Source organism: Sceloporus occidentalis, unplaced genomic scaffold (genome assembly GCF_023333645.1).
Source record: "Sceloporus occidentalis isolate IW3139 unplaced genomic scaffold, rSceOcc1.0.p SCAF_10, whole genome shotgun sequence".
Lineage (NCBI taxonomy): Eukaryota > Metazoa > Chordata > Lepidosauria > Squamata > Phrynosomatidae > Sceloporus > Sceloporus occidentalis.
The window spans coordinates 34,785,818-34,809,095 of record NW_028316990.1 but is presented as its reverse complement, the minus strand read 5'-3'; the positions used below and the strand labels follow the sequence as shown (position 1 = coordinate 34,809,095).

At 42.1% G+C, this 23,278-nt stretch overlaps 1 protein-coding gene across 2 annotated transcripts in view; it reads right to left on the bottom strand.

The window, feature by feature from the left end:
- Positions 1–4,093: 4,093 nt before the first annotated feature.
- RNF216 (ring finger protein 216) overlaps positions 4,094–23,278 on the bottom strand; it is a 73,120-nt gene continuing 53,935 nt past the window's right edge. For both annotated transcript variants that reach the window (XM_089540833.1, XM_089540835.1), the window contains exons 15-17: positions 20,820–21,042; positions 10,823–10,892; positions 4,094–10,243 (exon numbers count right to left, since the gene is read on the bottom strand). In XM_089540833.1, the coding sequence (XP_089396959.1) occupies positions 9,924–10,243; positions 10,823–10,892; positions 20,820–21,042 (613 nt within the window). In that variant the 3' untranslated portion in view covers positions 4,094–9,923. The remainder of the gene's footprint in view (positions 10,244–10,822; positions 10,893–20,819; positions 21,043–23,278) is intronic.

Genomic DNA, 23,278 nt, shown 5'->3' with positions numbered 1-23,278 from the left:
AGTCATCCATAAGTCAACAGGCAACTTGAAGGTACATACCCATCATGTTTGCCTTTTAACTAAGTACTTGGGATGCCTTATAAAACCGCAAAACATTTTGTAGGCAATCAAAGAGTCTTGAGACCAAAAATTACTTCATTTTCACTTGTGTCTGGAAAGAGAATTGGGAGAGGAGCCCCTTGTCCTGCCCTTTTCACCTCCTCTGCTTCTGGGATCTCCCCCTTCCCTTCAAAAGCAGTCAGGCTGATCCCTGTCACAGTTCCTTTCTCTGGGGTGAAGAGGGGAAAAGGTCCCTGACCCTCAATAGGCCAGTAGGCATTGAAGGGCCATGCGATGCTTTGATCATGGGGAAGGAAGGAGGAGAGTGCATTTGCTAAATGCTCCTCTTCTGAATAGCAGGGTCTCTTTTTTAAAGTCCCCCATTTCCTCCCACTCTCCAAGCTTTTTATGGACAGGGTAGGATGGGAAGGCTCCCCACCTCCAGTTCCCTACTTCACTTGCTCTTTGGAGGACAAATTCATCTTCTATTCAGGCCCTTTCCCCTCCCAAAATATTTCTCCAAAACCAACCCTTGGTAATCCGAGCTTCCAACAAACAGAGAGAGCAGCTGGATGAGTGTCCCCTTTTTATCCCTTTTGATCTTCAAATATAGAATATAACCTTAAAAAATCACAATTTTCACATTTTGCACCATGGGAAGAGGTACTTGGCTTGATTCATTGAGAGGACAAAACAAGAATTCAAAATTCAGAAGCAGAGAAATAACATTTTGCAGTTGTGTCCCTTCAAGTCATTTCTGACTTAAGGTGACCCTAAAAGGGAACCTAACATGGGTTTTTCTTGAACCCATGTTCAAGATTTGTTCAGAGCAGGTTGGCCATTGCCTTCCCCTGAGGCTGAGAGAGTGTGACTTGCCAAAGATCACCCAGTGAGTTTCACGGCTGAGCAGGGAAATAACATTAGGACTAAGATGTTCCCAAACGGTGAAGCTTTTTGAACACTCTAGAATTGAACAATTGACGATAAAGAGTGAGGAATTACACATGAGATCAGATGAGCGCTAGGGACTCTGTTATCTTCCATCTGATGCTGGAATGCAACTCCCATCGCCCCTCATTGTTGGCTACATTGGCTAAGGCTGCTGGGAGTTGCAGTCAACAACATTTGGAGAACAGTTAGTTCCCGTTATTAAAAAGTTTAAGCATATCATGGCTATTGTTAAAGGTATTGGGTCATGACCAGTGAGGGAAACGTGGCCAGTTTGTATTTTGGGACACCTTCTTGAGTCATGCAAATGGTCTTACGCTGGTGGGCTGTGGCTAGTCAAAAAGGGTGCATTTCAGATGTAATTAAAAGGATGGCAGATGGGACATAAAAACTCATGGTTAGTAGATCCTAAGAAACAAATATCGAAATTATATAATTTGATTAGGAAAGTCGAATTGGAGAATGAGACCAAAGAATACATGATTAAATGGGCAAAAGATTGTGATGAGCAAATTCAATTGGAATCATGGGAAAAATTGTGGCAAGTTAGATCTAAATATACTCCATGTGTCGTATTGAAAGAAAACCTATATAAAATGATGTACAGGTGGCATTTGACACCCTATAAATTAGCCAAGATGTATAAAAACACAAGTCAGAATTGTTGGAAATGCAAATCAAAGATTGGCACATACCTGCACTGCTGGTGGAACTGTAAGAAAGCCAAGAAGTATTGGGAAAATATACATAAAGAAATTAAAAAGATGATTGATTTAAGAGGAGGACCGGATTCAAGTCTGTATCTTCTAAACATTTCAGAGAAACTAAATTTAGACAAAAAACAAGACAAACTTATCTTCTTCCTTATTATAGCGGCAAGAATGGTGTTTGCAAAATTCTGGAAGAATGAAGAAACCCCAAATATAGAAGATTGGAGACTAAAGGTGATGGAAATATGTGAAATGCAAAAATTAACTACCTTATTAAGTGAGGAGGTATTAGATAGATATTACGAGGTTTGGAATCCATGGGAAAAATACATACAAAGAGAAAAGAAAGATTGTAAATTATTTGAATTGTAAAAATTAAATTATGATAGCAATCAATTAGATATAAAGGTTAAATGTAATATGAAATATAATAGCTAGGCACTTTTATCTTTTTCACAATAGGATCCTATGGGAATGGTTAAGTAATAGACTTAGAGTTAGTAATAAGATAAATATTCAAAGATGAAGGGTTTTTGGAATTGAAGCCTGAGGAAGGGAATGATAAAGGCTAAAATAGAGGGAAATATTATGTATAAATTTCTTATTATTCTTTGGTTCATATGTGATTTTAATGTATATTTGCAACAATAAAAAGTTTAAAAAAAAAAACTCATGGTTAGTAGGGAAGGTGCTATACTTATTTACCAGTTCAGCCATTTGATCTTGGGGTAACTCTGGTTGGGTGCATTATAATGTTTGTGAGATTTTTTTTTAAAGTGCTAATCATGACATGCATGCGCTCGGCACCCATAGAGAAACAACAGCCCCCACTCACTCACCCCATGCCTCTCTAGGCAATTGCCTTCGCTTCCTTCTTAAATAGCAATTATCAGCCCCATCAGTTTTCAGAAGGCTTTTGAACCCCAGCCCAGCTGCTGCTGCCATTTGACCCTTCCAATTCTCCCCGGTCTCATTAAAGCAACAAGAGAGGGACAGAGGAAGAGAAAGGAAAGGGTTGGAGGCACTCAGGGAGTGAAGGGCGGCAGATTGCAGAGCAAAAAGAAAAGAGGAGAAAGAGAGGCCAAAGTCTCTGGAGGACCACCTCTGCCATGAAAGGAGGCGGTGATGGCTAGCTTCTGTGCACTTCCTCTCTCTGGCCAGAACTGGGTTTTTCATTGGTGTGTGCCTTCAAGTTGTTTCTGATTTATGGTGACCCTAACATTGGGTTTTCTTGGCAAGTTTCTTCAGAGGAGGTTTGCCATGGCCATGACTTGCTCAAGGTTGCCCAGTGTGTTTCCATGACTGAGCGAGGATTCAAACCCTGGTGTCTAGAATCATAGTCCAATGCTCAGGGGATGTAAAAAATCTCAGGTTACCATTTGAAAAGCCTACCATCATCAGGTTGAGTTTTGAAAAGCGGTCCAGCTTCAGGTTGTGAATCTGCCATAGCATGATTTCAGAGGGACACATTTTTGCCAAGGCAGTTGGATCAAAATAGGGAAAGACATAGCAGAGAGAATGAATCAGAATGAGTCTGACAGCAAGACAGAAATGAAGGGAAGCGGGAGGAAGGAGCTCTCTCTCTCTCCAGTAATATTATGCAGAGGATGCGCCTGTCAGGCTCCCATGAGTTGACGCCAGCGCAGGGCTGGATGTGGGGGGCAGGGAAAGTGGGGCCAGGGATGAATACTGAACACACTCGGCATCTGAAATGCTGCGCTAATCTGGCTGGATGTGCCTGTCACTTATCCACACACACACAGCTGCACATTCATTTAATGGGGAGATTGGTTTCCTTGTGGAAAGCAGAAAAAAATGTCATCATCAATGTTTGAATCCCATTTTGGGAGAAAGGCGGGCTAGAAATCCCTTAAACCAGGGGGTCCCAACCTTTCGGACTCACGGAGGCCTTATTTCTATGGCAGAGCTCCTAAGAGACCTACCCTATGTCTTACAAGGTAACGGTGTTTAGGAGTACATATAAGAATATATTCTTATTCTTTAATTTCATCCAATTTTTATTTCTCTCATTTTCCTGGAGCATCCACGGAGCACCTGGGAAGCGCATGCAAAACCCTAAGGGCTCCTCAGAGCACAGATTGGGACCCCTGCCTTAAACAAATGAACAAATCAAATCACCACCGTAGAATACCTGACTCTTTAGTTTTTTGTGGGTTTTTCGGTCTTATGTGGCCACGTTCTAGAAGAGTTTATTCCTGACGTTTCGCCAGCATCTGTGGCTGCCATCTTCAGAGGCTACATAAAGACACAATTCCTAAATGCAGAAATCCTAAATTCCTAAAAGCCACCCAGAATCCCATAAATACACAAATAAATATAAACAAATGTTAGTACAGTACTTACTTTGGCAGAGGAAATCTGTCAAGTGTGAAGGAGCCGCTACCATTCAGATGCACAGAGATATCCAACGTTGAGGCAAGATGAAGGGCATTCTCATCTCAGAGAGCAATCGGTTCAGGCCTTGGTTGAGGTTCGCAGTGAAATATGAAGCTATCGTTCAGATCTCAATCTCTCTCTCCGTTTGGATATTTTCCTGTTTTGTTTTGGGTTTTTTATGCCTTCCTGCATTTGGAACAAATTAAGCCTTTGCGGCTGGCTTCAACCATTTCGCCTAGAAACATGGACTGTTTTGAGCTGCTGCGATCTGAACATTTGCAGACAACTACGGATATAGCTTGCCTCCTGCAGCTTACAAATACCAACAACCAAAATAAAAGATACATATCCTCCGTCGGAAACAAGATGCAAAAAAACCCCAGTGTGCACAATGTTTTTGTTTAATTACAAAAAATTCAAATTACAATATAATACAGAGACTTTTTACACAGAGAATATTAGAACAATTTCCTACCAGACGGTAAAGAAAAAATATTCCTTTTTTTCCTGTTCTCTCTCTCTCTCTTTTTTAATAAACCATATATTCATTTTCAGCTATTTTAATACAAAGTTTCAGGACATGCACACCTCCCCTGGACAGGGTTTTCTTTTTCTTTTAATCAATCTCTTTCCCCCTCTTTTTCTCCTTTTTTCCTGTCTTTTTCTCTTCTTCTTTTGCTAAGTGCAAATGCTAGATTTCTCTCTCCACCTTTAAGGCAAGTTAAATGAGACACTGCAAATTTTATAATAAGAAAGTACCTGTTAAAATGCCAAGCTCGGGGTGTACAAAAAAGACACCTCCCCTTGTCTACCCGTAAAGAGAGATGGACTTTCAAATAATAATAATTATTATAACAGTAAAGGAGATTACAGAGAAAACACAAAGAGGTTCAGAAGAATGAAAAAGAAAACCAAATACACGTTTCTTTAAAGTATGTAGCCACATGTTGACTAAAGGGAAGAAGAAAAAGCAAACTGGCCAATGCCAGAGAAAGACAAAACATGGCTTTACAAGGACCGAGTTGAGAAGGCGGTGGGTGGGCTCCCCTTTGAGCCCCTTTTCTTGCAGGTTAGTCTGCCATATTGCGTTGGCACCGATGGAGAGGGAAGGAGCAAGTTTAATGTAGAAGGACTGACTAGAGCTTGCAAATGTTAATTTTTTGGAAACTTTCACTGGCTATGTTGGCTGGGGAATTCTGGAGTTAGTCATCTGGTAGAAATGTAACTTTCCCAAACTCCCGTATTGACTATCAGTGGCCTAGGCTCTCTTGATATTCCAAGGTTGTCCCAGGTTCCCATGGTCTAACTCTTAACAAGGCAACTGTGTCTCTCTCAAAGTGGCCTTTGATATCCCAAACCCACAGTCTAGCTCTTACCAATACAACCGTTTCTGAGCTGTGTCTCTCTCAAAGTGGCCTAGGCTCTTGATATCCCAAAGTTATTCCATGTTCCCACAGTCTAGCTCCTACCAAGACAACTGTTTCTGAGGCACATCTTTCTCAAATTGCAACACAAGGAATTCTGGCATGCAGAGAAATTTTTGTGGCAGGGAAAAGAGGCCAGAACAGACCCAGAGCCCATGAGATGCATATGCAAGCAAATTCTTTTGTATGGCGAAATATTTGTCTGTATGACCCCCACAGCTGCAGTCTAAAGTAATGCAGCCCAGACACAAGACTACCATGATTCAGTAGGAACAAGCCCCCATGTCACATTCCAGCAGGGAGCTCATATTCCGCCTTTCAGATGCAAGCGAGGCTCACAGGTTTATAGAGACAATCACTTTCTTTCTCAGCAAAATCAGAAGATGCCTGGGATGCACAAACAGATCATGATCTCCAACGACTCTCAAAAGCAGATCTCACCAGACGGTCAATGTATATCCAAGCAAAGCAAGCAAAAGACATGGGACTGGGATGCAACTGTTTAAGCCATATACACCAAAAACAGGCAAGTCACAAATAAGAAAAATAAAAAAGTTGGTTAAATGCGGAAAGAATTCCACCTTTGCAATGGGGAAAGATAATGCAATTAAAGAGTCAGGTTTTGAAAACACATGGGTTATTCCTAATTAAAGGACTGCTCAGATGAGGGATGTTTGGCCAGCCATTTTAGACACCAAGGCCTCCTAGCTTGGTGAATGCTTATGATATTCGACTGTGTGTTTCCCTGGAAGACTTCCACAAAGAAGGCCCATGAAATAGGCACAATCAAGTGGCAGAAGGCAGGCTATCTTTGTCCCTCCCTCCATTCCAGCTTATGGAAACTCAACTGCTAATGTCCTTCATACCTAATATATTTGAACTGTTGGTTCCCAGGCTGAATCTTGCTATGGCAAATGGGAAGCACTTTTATCCAGCCTGAACACAGAAAGCCTAATGATGGAAGAAGGTTGGAATGGACTCCCCAAGAGCTTGGATGGGAAATGGTTGCTGAGTTGCTTTCAGGAAAGTCTAGCAGGAGACAAGAGGCCTGGTATCTGTGTGTGTCTTGAAAAGTTTTAGCCATCTGCACTATTTGACTTGAGCCATCACCTTTGCAGAAATCACTGGGGCATGCGATTATGCATGTACACTTTGCACCGTGGGAAATACTACTGAAGTCACCGTAAAAATGTCTACTGCACAGTGTGAGGTGCTTCCTCAGAAGATCTTAGAAGGCCATGCTATTTTAATCCCAGCAAAAGTGAGAAGAATAGATAAAGTGCCTTCAGAGATTGGATTCCGGAAAGGAGTCACAATGCAGTTGGACTTCCTTTGCAGCTAAATATACCTTGGAGCCTCATCCACATTGAAAGCAGCTTTCTGAAAAATCAGGAAAATGGCCAAACCAAGTAGAGAGGGAGTGGGGCATATACACAACTCTAAACTCTTCAGGGACAGCTTCTCTAATGTATGAACTAAACAATATGACTGCCTCCCCCACAAAGTCACTCTTATGGCAACAACAGTGATGCAGACGGGGGTTGCTACATTATTATGGTTGATTGGTTGCTACGCCAAATAAAAATAAATATGGCAAATTATCTTGGATTATGACAGCAACCAACCATTTTGTCAACAGACATCCCATCCTTTGTGGGATGTGTGTGTGTATGTGAAAGCAACACAACACTAAACTGTTGTTTGACAGCATAGTACTGACAGCATGGCCTGCAATTGCTGCTCCAAGGAAACTTATATGTCAAGGTTTAAGCACCAACTAAATTGCAACTGGTCAGCTTCGCTTTCCTTCCTAAAAAAAAAACCTGACCAACACCACTGTTAACAAATAGCCAACAGTACAATTCTTAACTGTAGACGATCGAGCAAAGTGCCCAGATGCTGCTGGAACTCCCATCATTCCTGGCTAGCATAGCCAATAGTAAGAAATGCTGTGAGTTTCAGCCTGACAACCGGAGTGCTGAACTTTTCCCACCTCTGCCCTTGATAAAGCATGGATAATAAAATTAAAACCGTTGATGCAACAGGAATTTTTAAGTCAACATAAAACTTCAAGTTAGATCAAGCCAACTTGGAAAATACAACTACTGCTACACTGATCTGTTCCCATTCCACAGACACCCAAATGTTCCACATCCAGGTGCATCATATTCCCAGAGCAAAGAGTACAGGGAATAGTCTGCCCTGCACTGGTTCAAATGACACTTACAGCTCATGGCACTAGAGAGCCAGTCTGTAGACAAAACAAAACCAGGTGTTTTTAGGTCTACCTAGTCATAAAAGTATTGAGATTCAATTTGCTTTATTACTGAATTCAAGGGTGCGGGACAGAAAAAAGATTCAAGTTATTTGATTTTGAGAAAGCAAAGCAGCAAAAGGAAGAGTGAGGGGGAATGCAATCATCCTATCATCATAATGGTTACTGGAAAAATTTCCTCCTCTTGGATTTTTTCCCTCTTTTCCAAAGAGGCCTTCCAAAGAGGAAAGATTTGGCTACTCTAGAGTCAAACTGGCAGCCCCAGGAGTCAAAGCCAAAACAAAATATAAACATTTATTTGCAGATAGGCAAAAGAGGAAAGCAAATCTCTGCACTTTTCTTTTTCTGTGATGCACCATATCATTACAGAGGTCAAAAAGAAAAGATTTGTTTGGGGCAAAGAATGAAAAGTGCAACTCTGAATCAATCTAAATTCAAAACAGCTTTTAAAAAAAACAATATGGATTCTAAAAAGAAACCAAACTCAGTATGTCAAAAGGCCAGAATATTTTCTGTATTATTAGCAAAAGGGAAGTTGGGATTAAACCCCAATGGATTTAACAGGGAAGCTTGATACGTGATGGTTGTACAAATGACAAGTGGTCTGGATCTAGAGGTAACTTCTGAAAGGGGGCATGACTGCAGAGATATAAAGTTACCTTACAATTTACAAGTTAATGGGAGCTTTCGGAGGGCAGTCCACAAGTGTTAACTGGTGGTATTGATGTAAAACCAGCCTGTAAATAGTTCAGCCAAGAAGCTAGGGACCGGTGGGCTCCACAAATGTGTCAATTGAACGCAGTCATGCATATATATATGGAGGGCCTCAAATAAGCTTCTGTGAAGTCAGAGTACAGGTGAGTCTGTATTATGGCTCCCCATGGTTCACAGGAGCATGGATATGTATGAAGATTTTGCTGCATGCCCATTCTCATCTAGGAGCTGATCATCTGCCAGGGGAAATTCCCTGACCAGTAAACAAAGGAAGCAAGGGAACCTCCATTTACAGAGCGCCCAAGAGAGGTTTGGCTCACAGCCACACAATTCACTGAGCAAGAGCTACAAACCTGTTGCACACCCTGAATGGCAAGCCAGATAGTGACAAGCGGGCATCTCAGCACCGCCAACCAATCAGCACAGGCCCTGTCCAAGGATTCCAGGACTTCCGTCTGTTTGTTGACACTGCTCTCCAACACAAAGCCCTCCAAATCAGTGCCATAACCATAATGCTTCCATAGGCAATGAAGCCCAGCAACAAATGGCCGTAGGGCCACATATCACACAAGAGGAAGACATGATGTTAACAAGCCAGAGGCCCTGCCCAGACCCAGGCATTCAGGACAAAACATTCACAGACACCTCTTTTGATATAGAAAGGTGAGCAAACCCACAAGTTTGGCTTCTAAGAAGAACAAGAGATAGATAAAATTTCTTTAGAAAATCCTACTTCACAGCTGAATTAGCCCAGAAAGGCCATTTGTCACCTTCACTCACGGCACAAAAGGGTCACTATGGTGGAAAGGCTACTGGTTCTCTAAGGGAGTCTTGTTCAGAGTATGCTCTTGGTCATCTGGCTATCTTGGGGTTTTGACGTTTGCCAACTTCTGCTTCGCTCTCAAGGCATTGGTGGTTTCATCTGTGAAACAGGATATGACATCAGCCAAACAAACAGTTTCCAGTTCAGTTCATCTACAGCCAATTGGAACTAATCCTTCAACACCCTCCCACTCTTAGTGACATTTTGGCAGATAGGCAAATCACGGTTTTGGCACAAGGATATAAATGTGCTGCTTTCCCTCATCAAACAGTGCCATTCTTGTCCTTCTTCCTTGCTCAGAACTTCCCTAAGTAAGTATGCACAAAACCAGCGTCGCCCCATTCGACCCTCGCTCACAGCCAGCGCCCAAATGATGAATGTCTGCATAGAGCAGAGAATGCACAAAATGATGAAGGCTGGTTCCATGATAGGTGGTGAAAGGACTGGAGGGAGGATGAAAATGTATGTTCTTTATTACAGTTTACTGGGGGAGGAGGGTCAGGGAGGTGAAGGGAAGGGAGGACAGTGTCTGCCAGTGTGTGGACTTTCCCTGCAGTGACTTCCCAAAAGTACTGATGCCTCTCTGAACATGATCAGAACCGACGCCGAGGCTGTGGACCAAAGTGCATAGGAAGATTGTGCTCCAGCTGCAGGTTCATCTGTGGGAAATCATAGTTCACCCGCATGTTAGGCAGTGGGGGCACATAAGGGGCAGGGATCGGGCCCAGATTAATGTGACCAATGTTGTTGTACAGTGGACGGACGGGAGGCAAAGGGAAGGGAGGGTGCACAAATGGGTAAGGGGGCATTTGGTGGTGAAGGTTCTGTGGAACCGGCCTGGGGATGGCTTCATTCCGTGGGATTTTCTCTGCAGGCTTTTCTGCTGGGGGCCCAATCCGCTTGAAACTGTTCTCTGCAAAAAGAAAAGAAAAATAGCATTTGTGCAGGAAAACAAAACACAGGAGAACAGGCTGGGTTCCTAGTTTGACTCTAGTAACTGGCTATTAAGCCAAAGCTATGAAATCCTTTGCATTGACTCAAAATGTGCAAATATTTGGACAGCCACAGGGCAATCCAGATCTTAAGGAGCAGATTGAGTGTCTTGTGTGAGGAATATAGGGAAGATAGAGTCGGCCTTCGGTATCTGCTGCAGTTTGGTTCCAGGACCCTTTGTGGATACCAAAGTCCCATTATATGCAATGGTGTAATAAAATGGAGTCCCTTACATAAAATGTCAAATTCAAGGTTTCCTTTTGGGATTAAAAAAAAAAGTTGCGGATGGCGGGATCTCTGGATGCAGAATTTGTGGATACAGAGGGGCGACTGTATATAAATGAGGACTTTGGATGCAGGTATGGAGGGCAGAGAAAGTCAACATGTCAGAGAAAGAATTTCTGTGGTACTGGGGACTGCTCTGTTGTTCAGGGATTCCTGATCACAGTTCCAACACAGTCAGTATGCTTTGTGCATGAAGAAGGATCACACAACTAACCTCCATTTTTCCTTTTTTGTTCCTCTTCAGCTTCCTTCTGAATCTCCTGGATTATCTTCTCATCATCCTCCTATAAATGGCAGAAGCAAACAAAAGCATCAGCAGGGCCATGAATCACTATGCTCAGAATAGGGAGATCTTAATAAATCAAATTCTTTGTGAACATACTTGGAAGTTCTGCAAAGTCCCAATTCTGCAAGCTCTATGGAAATATGGAAATTTATGCAACCTCACCCGGTTTGCCTAAATGTATTCTGCACTATTCAGTTCTTTATTAATCCTCCGGAGCATTTAAAATCTTACGTGGCAATCCCCTCTGGTTTCTGAGATTTCACCCACAACTCTTTGAAATACATCTTTGCCAATAGGAGGATTAGGAACTTATCTTTAAAATAAAGAGGAGGAGGAGAAGAAGAAGAAGAAGAAGGGAGAAAGCTAAAGTTCTCAGGAATCTGTATTTGGTAAGTGATCCATGCTACTTCCTCTGGAAATACAGCATTACATGCAGCTAATTACTGTAGTGAGGAGAGGGAGAAAGAGATTCAGATGCACAAGGTTTCTGTGATTTGGGTGCAGCTGGCTGGTTGTGAGGGTGAGCATTTTGGGCATAAACCTGGACAGAGTGGGGAGGGAGAAGGAGGGCAAAACAGCAGGTGCACTGTCATGCTGCTGACAACTTGCTGTGTTCTTGTATGGACTCCTCACCCACACTACAGAGCGTGACTAAGCCGCTTACAGACAGAACACTGATCCTACCGCATGCTTGCTGGCCTGACAAAGCAGATGGCAGCAAGCAACTCTCCCCCCACTCCCCAAAAATACTCATGTCCCCCCCAGACAGCCTTTCCAAGAGGCAGCTGGAGCACAGTTAATCTTTTAAATGGCATTCGACCATTAAATATTTAGATTAAAGCTTCAGCTTCTGAATGCTAGGCCCGACAACCAGGCAGGGCGTAAAATGAAAGACGTCGGCTCCGGGAGCCAAAGAATGAGGTCATTTATTAGAAGACAGAAAAGGATGCATGTTCGACGGGGGGAAAAGATGAATTCAAATAAAAACTTCAGCAGAAGGATGGATTCCTAGAAGGGGAGGGGTTAAAAAAAGTCTGCTCATGCTAAGATTGAGAAAAACCTATGCGGGAGTAAAGTGGCAGTGTGTCAACAACATGGAGAGTGAAAATCATATATAAGAGTTATGTCTGCCATTTGACTTCTCTGCACTCTTGTTATTCCCACCACGGACAACAGGAGACTAGCTTAGGCCTACAAAAAGCCATATACCTCTATCCTCCAACATCTTGGTGCCATTAACTCACAGATAGATGCTGGCATGCAGCGACAGCAGTGTGCATCATATGATCAGAGCATGGTATACACACATAATGGCTGGCATCGTGTTGTTTGGCCCCCAGTAGAGTAGAACCATACAATCAGCAGTGGAATGGTAAGTCAATACATAAGTAAATCCCAGTAGAAGGTTTTATATATATATATTGCTACCTTTTCCCCAGAATGGTAATTTATCCAAATAGCACATGGGAACATCTCTCTTCCCAACAAAATAAATCTTCGGCATACAAATTGGTGTGTCATATGTATCGGTGTGCTATAATTAGAAGATATCTATAGACCTTATGGATGAAGGACAATGTTTGGAACACAGGTTGAGTCTCCCTTATCAAGAATTCCCAAATATTCCAAACTTCTCCACATGGGTGGCTGGAATAGTGACACCTTTACTTTCCGGTGGTTCAGTGTATACAAATTTTGTTCCATGCACAAAACTATTAAGATATTGTGTATAAAATTACCTTCAGGCTATGTGTATAAGGGGTGTATTAAACATAAATGAATTTCATCTTCAGACTTGGGTTCCATCTCCAAGATATCTCATTGTGTATACACAAATATTCTAAAATCTGAAAAATTCCAAAATCCGAAACACCTCCAGATGCAAACATTTTTGATAAGGAAGACTCAACCTGTACTTCAGGCCCAGAAAGCACAGGTCAGATATGATGCTGAAAGAAAGGTTGTGTGTATACCCAGGTAATGTTTGTGTGCAACACAGAACTGGGCAAGGCCACAGTTTGTGTCATGCTGTGCCTACTTCTGTTTACCTGCCTACACTACAGATCCCAACAAACCTGGTTCTGCTTCCCTTCTATTTTCTTTCTTGCATTCTTCCACATTCCCCTTTTCATAGGACTCTGATAACCTCCATCCTGGAGATATGGGATATGTACAAAGTTATATATTCTCATTAATTTATTTTGAATGCAGGGCCAACCACATACAGTATACAGTATATGGAAGGAGGCAGGCAGGAGAAGAGACTGATGTAAGCTGCAGAGCTAGGCGGAAAGTATCCAGAGCAGGGAAGGCATGAGGTGGCTTAGAACATCTTGTTTTCATTTGCCCCCTTTTAACGTCTTCCTGTAGCTTCCCCCCCACTCCCTCTCCAAAGTGGAAAATGGTCTGGATTTGGAGAATGCTCTGGGACACTCCTATGAAATATGCTGTCTTTGCAGTAAGCACACATACGGATGTGAAAAGCCTGCCAGCTTCCCAATTTGGAGCTGGTAAAGCCCAGCAGATCTAGACTCTCTGCCAAACCTTCCTGTGCTTTTTTCCTGAAGAGAATGACTTAGGAGCTTGCTGGGAAGGATGGAGGGTGGGAGAAAGTTTGGAGATTCAGTGTGGCTTGGCTGGTGCCCTCAATCCCATTTCTTTTCTGAGTCAGCAATGAAATTCAGTTCCAGCATTGGCAAATAGCAAAGGAGACGGGTCACTCGTCTCCATGCCACCAACCACCACACGACAGAGGAGGGAGGATCAGAGCTCCTTTCTCCTTCAGATGAGGTTGGGATAAGAACCTCAGGAGCAGCCCCACTGGAACATCTTACTAGCCCATCTTAGTCCAGCATTCTAAGCCTACATCTTGAAAACTTTCCTGCCAGTCTCAAAACACTTTGGGAAAAGGGCCCCATCATATATGAGACAAGCAGCTCTTTGGAGTAGTCTAAACACCTGACCAGACTAAGTAGCAGCAGACAGAAGATGACCCATGGAGTCTAGAGCTTAGAAAAAGTTCCTATTTTAGACTACAGCTGTGTTGTCTGTGGAATCCTGAGACCTTTGGTCCAAAAAGGGAGATTTCTCTGAGCTCTTATCATGAATTCAGAGCACCAGAAACCACTTGGGACTCGGCAGGTTGGGCTGGGAGCCAGGTGCATATGGAGAGTAAGTAGAGGCCCCTCTGTTAATTTAACATGAAAGCTACACTTGGGAGACTCTCCAGTTCCAGCTGTTGCGCATGCTTTTCCTCCCCCCCGAAGCCTGTGGTTTTGGAAGACGCATCTTTTTGCTGGTAGGTCGTCCCACCAACAGTGCAAATGTTTAACATGCAATGTGATCCAGAAGCATCCTCCCTAGCAATTGCTTCAAGTTGGAAAAAAGACCAAGTGATTAGATTCAGTATTAATTATTGTCACTACTAGGATCAATGCAACACCCATCTCAACATACATGCACACACTCACATTCCAGCTAGTCCTTTTAAAGTGATTCATTCTGGAAGTGGCTCAGCTTCCCACCAGATGTTTTCGGACCAAGGCCAGATAGCTTCGACTGCTGCTAACAACGTGTCAGTTTTCAATGCATACTTTCCCACTCAGCAAACCACTAGCTTGAGATTAACATTTTGGCACGCGATTAATGCATAATGCGGATTTGCATAATTTAAAGAAGAACTGGAACTCCTCTGGGATGGCCAAGAGACAAGAATGCAAAGCAAATGCACATATGGCAATATTAATTCATGTCATGTATACCGGGCAAAGTTAAACACCAATGTTTCCGCTTGTCAAGGATGTACATAAACGGTTACTCAATGATATCATATTACTGAAGCTTTCTTCTTCCAGACCAGAAACCGCCACTAACATGACTCTAGGCTGGTTCACACAAAGCAATGTTCTCCTCCTGTGTAAGAAGTCCCTTCTTGAACAAGCATTCATATGGATATGGGTAAACATAATTAGGATCACACACATGCACACAACGTTTGGTTAAATGGTTAAAACTCCACACCAAAGATAAATCTGATGCTTGCAGAAGACATGTACCATGTAACTTAGCAGACATCCTTGACTTCACTTGGCTGAGAAAACCCTTAGTCCCCGCACTGCACCAGTTCTCTTTTCCCAATGCTCCCTCTCTCTTCTCTTCTAAACTTCACTTCTGATTTCTCATTCATCTTACTCTTTATCCATCCATCACAGTTACTGTTCAGTCTTTCTCTCTATTTAATTTCCTTCCGCAGCAGCACTCCTTCATTTGCTCATTCAGCCCTTTCCTCTGCTTACTCCACTCTTTCAACAAGGAGGAAAAAGTAAGGAGCACTTTCCCATTTTTTGAGCTGTCCGAAGACAGTTTGAGGTTTCATAAAAGGAAACAGAAAATTCATCTGCCAGTCCCTGTAGAAAAACGTCCACAGCCTGCCACCAGTTTTCTCTCTCAGGAAGGTTAGGGATGCCTGCTACTTGGTGACTAAGTACTGAAGGCTACAGACAGTTTTTAATTAATTAAGATTAATCAATCAACTTTAAAAACAATTACACACGCAAATATCTAGTTGTCACGATCTTGCAGCTACAGTGAAGACCAATGCATAGACTTGCATGCTTTTGCTCAATGTGTATAATACTGTTTTTTTAAAAACAAATATTTGGCATAAATTGCTCTGATATTACTAGTAGATACAGCAGAGCATTGTATATGGTACCAAAGCTCTGCTCCAAAGCAAAAGGAAACTTATTTAGCAATACTGTCAGGTTCTGAGATTTAAATCTTAAGTATATCTTCAGAACACTAAGGATGAGAAATGTCCTTGGTTGGTTGGTTGGTTGGTCTTTGAGAGTGTCAAGTTGGATTCTGCGTCTGATAGCAATGTATACAACTTTATGTGTTCCTATGGAGACCATGTACACACAAAACTGAAAGCATGATGTGTGTTTCCATCCTGGGAAATAGCGGTAATGTCCCACAATATTGGTAGCTGCTGGAAAAAGTAATTGACACAACTGCAGGAATCATCAGCTGCATCTTGGATCTCCTGGCGCATGAATTATGTTTTCCCATGTAATAGGTGCTCCAGAATAGTTAGAAAAGCTCACAGGAAGCAGCTGGAAGGTTGCAAGATTCATTCATCCTGGGCAAGATTTTAAAAAGTAGAATTTACAGTAGACTATAGTTGAAAACAGGGAGGGTGGGGAGGTCTCACAAGTTAAGTAAACTTCACCATGTCCATTCACATGTTTTGATTTTCCAACAGCAGTCTGTAAGCCACCCTGAAAAGGTAACATAACAAGCCCTTGCTGGGAAATCAAAATAAAGGGAGGGGGTTAGCCCTTATGATACTAAAACCCACCTTTTTACACAATGCAGTGTATGTGAAGGCTGCCTCTCATGCCACAACAGGCTTATAAATATTCCTTAGATTAATAGGCAGAGGCAAGCTGACTTAACAACAGGCAAGGTGCTATCAATGTTTAAATAAGTTGTACATTTCCCCATTACTATTTATATTTTTAATTGTATCGATTTATTGCTTTCGTTGTTAGAAAGCAATTATTAGAACTCCTTGGTTAGAAAAAGAATGCCCGAAATAGCATAAAATAAAAATAGACAGCACTTATATACCACTGGAGTTAACATCATTAGGGGTAGTGGCTTTCAACATCCATCACAGACTCAATTCAAGAGTTTCAGCATATGCTGTTGCCTGTTCTTTCCATTCTGATATCTTTAAAACAGACTAGATGATAGGTCTTTGCTTTCTCTCTCCTTCCTTGAGAACGGGGGTAGGATTTTTAGGTTTTAGGTCCTGTAAAATGAACTGGGTTTGCTCATATTTTTTAGACGCTTTGTGCATTAGGAATTAAGAGAAAGTTTAGTAATGGGGATATACCACTGGTTTGGATTTCTTTAAAATTAAAGCCTCCTTAGTGAAGACAGCTGGCACTTGCAGACTAGAAAGCACTTCTGTTTCCGAGTTTGAAAGATCCATAGAGCAGGAAGCCTTTTGATGTGTCAAGTCTGTCAGAGAAAGGCAGAGCAGCCAGCCATTTTAATTAACACTTTTCCAGTCCCATCTCCTGGCCCCAAAGATGATAAGAGGTTTTTCTCTAGCCCATTTCCATCCCCAAAAGGTGAAAACCCTATCCTTATATATGGTGACAGGAGATTCTAATTTGCTCCCTGTCATTCTTAGATGAACAATTGTTTTGCAGCTTTGGATTTACTTCCCCATTTACTTCCGGCAAAGGAAGGCTACTAAGCACACAGATGCAAAGCCAAAGTGGGCTACCTAGGAAGCAATTGCAGGATGGCTGTATGCAACTGGAGGCCTTTGGGAAGCCCACAAGCAAGGTGTGATGGGAATGCCATTGTCCTGCTTATTTTCCCCAGCAGAAGAGATTCAACAACTGAATACACTGTCCGCACTTAAAACAGCACTCAAGACCAGTCTCGGATGATTTTTAAACTGTGAATTTTAAATGTGGATCGTTTTAATATGTGTATATGTTGTTTGTCATTTTAAATTGATGTCTTTTTTAACTGATGTGTATTTAACTGACTTAGTTTATCTGTTTGTTGTTGTCCCCTGCCTCAATCCATGGAGAGAGGCAGGTAAGAAATAATAATAATAATAATAATAATAATAATAATAATAATAATAATGCTATAGAGTCTTTGAACCTGGACAGAGCAATTGCTTATAACAAGTACTTCAGGCCAATAAAATGTATTGATTCAGTGCATTTCCCCTCCATTTTCAAGGCAGCTGTCATCCTAAAGCTACTTACAATGCAAAACACATACTTCATTTATTTATATAACTAAGTTTTAAAATACAGTAGAATCACAGAGTTGGAAGAGACCACAAGAGCTATTCTGTCCAACTCGCCTGCCACATAGGAATACACAATCAAAGCACTCCCGACAGATCATAAAGAATACATGATTTGCCCCAGATGTGACCTTTTAATTGGGTTTGTGAGTGACTAAAAGAGGAAAGAGAGCCAGTGTGGCGTAGTGGCTTGAGTGCTGGATTGGACTCTGGAGACCTGGGTTCGAAGCCCCGCTTGGCCATGGAAACCCACTGGACGACCTTCTCAGCCACAGAGGAAGGCAAAGGCAAATCTTGTCAAAAACCCCCCACAGATTCATCTTAGGGTCCGCATAAATCAGAAACAACTTGAAGGCACACGTCACATTTTTCTTCCTTTCTCCCAGCTTCCTCTCGTTGAGTCTGCCCAAGACAGAGATTTTCATCATACCTATCTGAGACAATGGTGCATTTCTGCAACACTTGGAAAAAGTAACTTTACAGACTACAACTCCTCAAATTCCTCAGCCAACATGGTTGTTGGTTTCTGGGGGCTGTAGTCCCAAAAAGCAGCACTTCCAACCTCTCTCTTTAGCAAAAAATACTATTGCAAAATATTTTTATAAGGTGATTTTTCTTCTTCTTCTTCTTCTTCTTCATCACGGTGCTGCAACCTTGTGTCTTCACTGAGCAAGAAACTGGCTAATTATTCAGGATGGAAAGATTGAGGTTGTGGGGGTTTTTTTGCATTTACAAAGAGTTATAAGAGCTGGTTTCTCCATCTGTAATGCAGTGTGTGTGTGTGTGTGCACGCACGGGTGTGTGTGTGTGTGTGTATAACAACAGAAAGGGCTTCCTTTTCCATCCACACGTGGGCACAGCCGTTCCCAATAAGCTCTGAAAATGATTTCATAAGACAGGGATGCTCAGTAGAAGCATTCATTTTAAATCATTCCCAGCTTAGATGAGAATGCTCAAGTAACAATAGGAAATAGGCATTTTAGTTGACTGCCTTCAATGCAGCAGAAAACTGAAAGTAAAGCAGATGCAGGGATGGAATGGAGACAGCAAGCAAAAAGATGGGGATAAAATCACAAATAAAAGGGCAAGATGATCTGATACAGAGGCATTGGTTCCCAACCAAGAGACAGAGATTGGCAGCTTGTTCATCACTGAACAACCAACATGGAAACAGGATTGGGTGAACTAAAAGGCTGGAGGTAGAACATGGTGGATAAAGGAACCAAAGGTTGTTTTTGTCCTTTCATCATCCTTTCATCATCTCTAGATGCATCATCTCCAGATGCAAATGACACTGCAGTAAATCCAACCGGGAACATCGCAGCACGGTTTGTGAGCTGAAGATTCTCCAAAGAAACACATGTGCAAATAAGGCACTCAAGGAAGAGTCCAACCATGTGCTTTTACCTTCTCCCCATCCTCAGGAAGCTTTTCCTCCCATTCACCACCATTACATCACATGCTAGTGATAGCCAAGAGACTCCCAGTTTCTACACAGCATGTTTTTCTACACTCCAAACACACGTACAAGTGAGAACCACATGATATACACAGTAGTCTCCACTGTTGGCCAATGAGCAGCAAAAGACAGACATTCGGTCAAATTCCTAAAGAGTAAGGCACCTAAAGAATACATTCTAATATGTCTGCAACTATAATGCTGTAGCTCCCCAAGTCAACTTTACAGAAGGGCAGAGATTAAATGAATATAATCAATGAGAGCTTTAGCACAGCAGTTTTTCAACTGGATTCTGTGGAGCTGGGGATCCACTGGGAGCTGATTTGGGTTCTCTTGACTGAGCAGCTCAAGAAATATCACCAGCTTGGACACACTTGAATTCAGCTGCTTTTGGGAGTTAATCAGGGTCAGGCTGAGTTAATGCTTATATTGAAGAATGCAAAGGAATGCAAGGACTTCCTAGGTAAGGGCTAAGAGAGAATCCTGCCTAAAACCTCAGAGAACTATTGGCCGAGGTGACAGTACTGGACTAGACCGATTAATTATTTGTTTCAGTATAAGGCAATTTCCTAAATGACAGCCACATCTCTATAAAATAAACTGGATGGCTACTACCCACTTCCCCAGCAACACATAATTCTAGAAGGGTACACATTTTCTATTTCTGTGGAGCAATAGCGGCTGGGATGCAAGAGGTGTGTGTGGAAAAGATTTATTAGCGCTGTTCCTTGCATTCTTCCACAAGGAAGCAGAAGACACAACAGAGCTATTTATAGAGAGTTGACTTACAAACATCAGAAACATGGTGAGTAAGACAGATGCAGGCTGTGCTATATACAAACTAATGATCTATAAAGAGGTCTTGAGAGTTTGCAGAACACGGAGAGCTTCTCTGCTACTGGGTCAGTTGTCCAACATGGCGTTCTGTGGCTATGACAAGGTATTTTTCAACTAAATCAGAAATAGCCCTTCTGTGAGTACAAAAGGAATTCTCTTAGCTAGAAAGTTCCAACAGATCTGGCTAGTTCTCCCTGTGAACAATATACATGCAGCAAAATTCTCTGCCAGGCAAACAAAGGTGGAAAGAGCACCCTAAAATTCAACAACTCAATGGTTTAACCAAATAGTTGGCAAATGCCAATTTTAGCTGGGGAGGCTGACATATATGGAGGCTTTTCTGAGGCTGATATGGTATTAGAAAAGGAAAGGGAAATGTGTTAAATATGGCCTTACAACAATGAATTGTGAGTTTTGCTTCCTAAACTGCAAGCTCTCTCACTTGCCTCCTTATCTTAAAGAAGATGCCAAATACAGTACTAATACTTGATGATATGCGAGTTTATTCAAATTTTACCTGATTAATTTAGTTAAGCCGCCTTGAATCCCATTTTGGGAGAAAGGCAGGATATAAATCCAACAAAATAAACTAAAGACAGATATTGGGGTTAGGTCTTAAAACTGCCAGCTTTCCACGCTTTTTATACATCTCCATAACAAGTTAAGACTGTCACTTAAACATGCCTCTAGATAGTCCAGTATCATGCCATTTGTAGTATAGAAGCTGCATCAAAGAACAGATGATCAAATTAGGGTAAAACTGAAATGTGTGTATTCAAGGTACTTACCGTAGGGTCTGTCCAAAGGGAACATTTTGCACAATCTTGGCAAGGGGCTCCTGGGGATCGGGGGTGTTGGCAGAAGTGGTCATACCCGTTAATGGCAGCTCGGCAGAGGTAGCACATCTGGGCGCCACAGCGGCACGACATACGATTGCAACCTTCAGATTTGATCAAACCGGTCGCGCACTTGTGGCATTTCCTAATACGGGCCGCTGTCATCTTCTCCTCTCTGAAACAGGCAATTGGGAAAAGGGTAAGGGTAAATGTCCACCTGGAGCCAGGGTTGAAAAACATCAAAAAAAATGGGGGGGGTGTGCATGCACATGTATATGATCACAGTTTGACTTTCTGAAGTCAAACTTGCAGTTTGGGAGAACTCAGGTAGACTTTGACTTCAGTCACTGGACAGAAGCTAACAAATGGAGTAGACAGTACTAGGTGATATATTAACTGCTTTATCAGCCTCAGAGGAAGGCAAAGGCAACCCCTTTATGAAGAAACTTCCCAAGAAAACCCTGTGATAGGTTTGCCTTAGGGTTGCCATAAGCTGGAAATGACTTCTTCTCTCCCCTGGTAGTAGTATCTTCTAGACAAATATCTGTCAACTTCCAGAAGATGCTAGACTCCAACTTTCATCATCCCTGACCACTTGCCATGCTGGGTGGGTTTGCAGAAGCTGAAGTCTAACATCATGATGTGGGGCCCCACAAGTCCTCTCTCCCCTTCCCTTGTCCTAAACCAATGTTGATTTCTACCCATGGGATAACTCACAACAGCCCTGCAATTGTGAGGAGCTGTAGTGGGAGAGGAGGAAAAGAAGAACCAGCATATACATGCCACACTGGTTAGAGTAGTCTATAACAGACTACTCAAAGAAGGAGGAGGCAACAACAAACAGCACCCTCTGAGCTGGGAAAATGAATGACTTTAATAAAGAGTAATAAATTAAAGAAGTAATTTTAATGCATTAATTAAGGGCTGCTGCAACTTTGTTAAAGTCAATTTAAACTTTTAATTGATTTTAACCACAATTAATTATTTTTAATTAGTGTTCCTTTATTGATATAAAGTACACCCCACCCCCCAAAAAGCTGAGAAGCATCTCAGAGAAACAGCTTTCCTTCTTCACTAGGGATGGGAATCGCAGAGCTCTACATAACCAGTCCCAGCCAGTGCTGTCAACATACGAAGTGCTTGGGGCTGCAGTCCAACAACATCTGGAGGGGCTACACAATTCCTACCCCAGCATTTCTCTCTCATGTAGGAGGGAGAGCTGCCATGTGCCAATTCTGCAGATTGAGGCTGCAGACTTAAGCTCCATTCAACTCACTGTGGCTTACTTCTGAGTAGACATGGTCATTGACTCAGATCCTTTAGAGCCATCAGGTAACACTGCTTCAACCAGGTGACTGCCCAAAGTATTACACATCAGTTTATAGTAAAACAAGTTGAGTCTCCCTTATCTGAAATGCTTTGGACCAGAAGTTTTGGATTTTTGATTCCTCCCCCCCAGATTTTGGAGTATTTGCTTTTACATAATGAGGTATCTTGGAGATGAGACTCGAGTCTACACATGAAAATCATTTATGTTTCATATACTCCTTAGACACACAGCCTGAAAGTAATTTTATATGCAATATTTTAAATAATTTTGTGCAGGAAACAAAATTTGTGTGCAATGAATTATTTGGAAAGCAAAGGTGTAACTGCCTCAGCCACCTATGTGGAAAATTGTGGATTTGGGAGTATTTCAGATTTTGGAAATCTGGATAAGGGAGATCAAACATGACTGCCATATTTGATGATGTCCAACGGATGTTCTTATTCTTTGAACAACAGAACCACAATTCTTTGAACAGTGATCTTGGGTCACTGGTGTGCACTAGACCCAGCAATGGACATTCTCATTGACAGTTTCCAAACACTTCAGCCCTGTTCTTTAGCAACCATCTCCATAGCACACTGTCTTCCCAAATATCCCCATCCATTCTCTTTCTCTTGCAAGTCAACAATGTTTCCAAGGAGGCCTTCGTTGCTACTTATATAGGATGAACTTTTGATGAGATAGAAACAAACTAAATGAAAAAGTTCACTGCGGGTCAGCATTCTGTAGGCTGAGGTCTGGTTTCCCAGCGAGTCAAAGAGGCAGCAAGGGAAGATTTTTACCTAGCAATAATTTCCCCTTTGAAGTCAAGGATTCTGGCCATTGACAGACAGAAAATATATAGGGGAGGCAATAAAAGAAGCAGGAAACACAGACTCTGCCTGTCACTTGACAGCTTTTAAAAGCCAAGGCTGGTTACTTTGGTTACTGAGGTGTTGCAAAAAAGATTTTCAGCTAATCTAGTTGCTGAAGACCCAATGTTTAAAGATTGATAACTGTTTTAAGTCTTCCCCACACAGGTTAAAGCACCGCACCAACCCTTGAATCACTTCCCACTGCTATAGATGTTGTTTTAGTTATA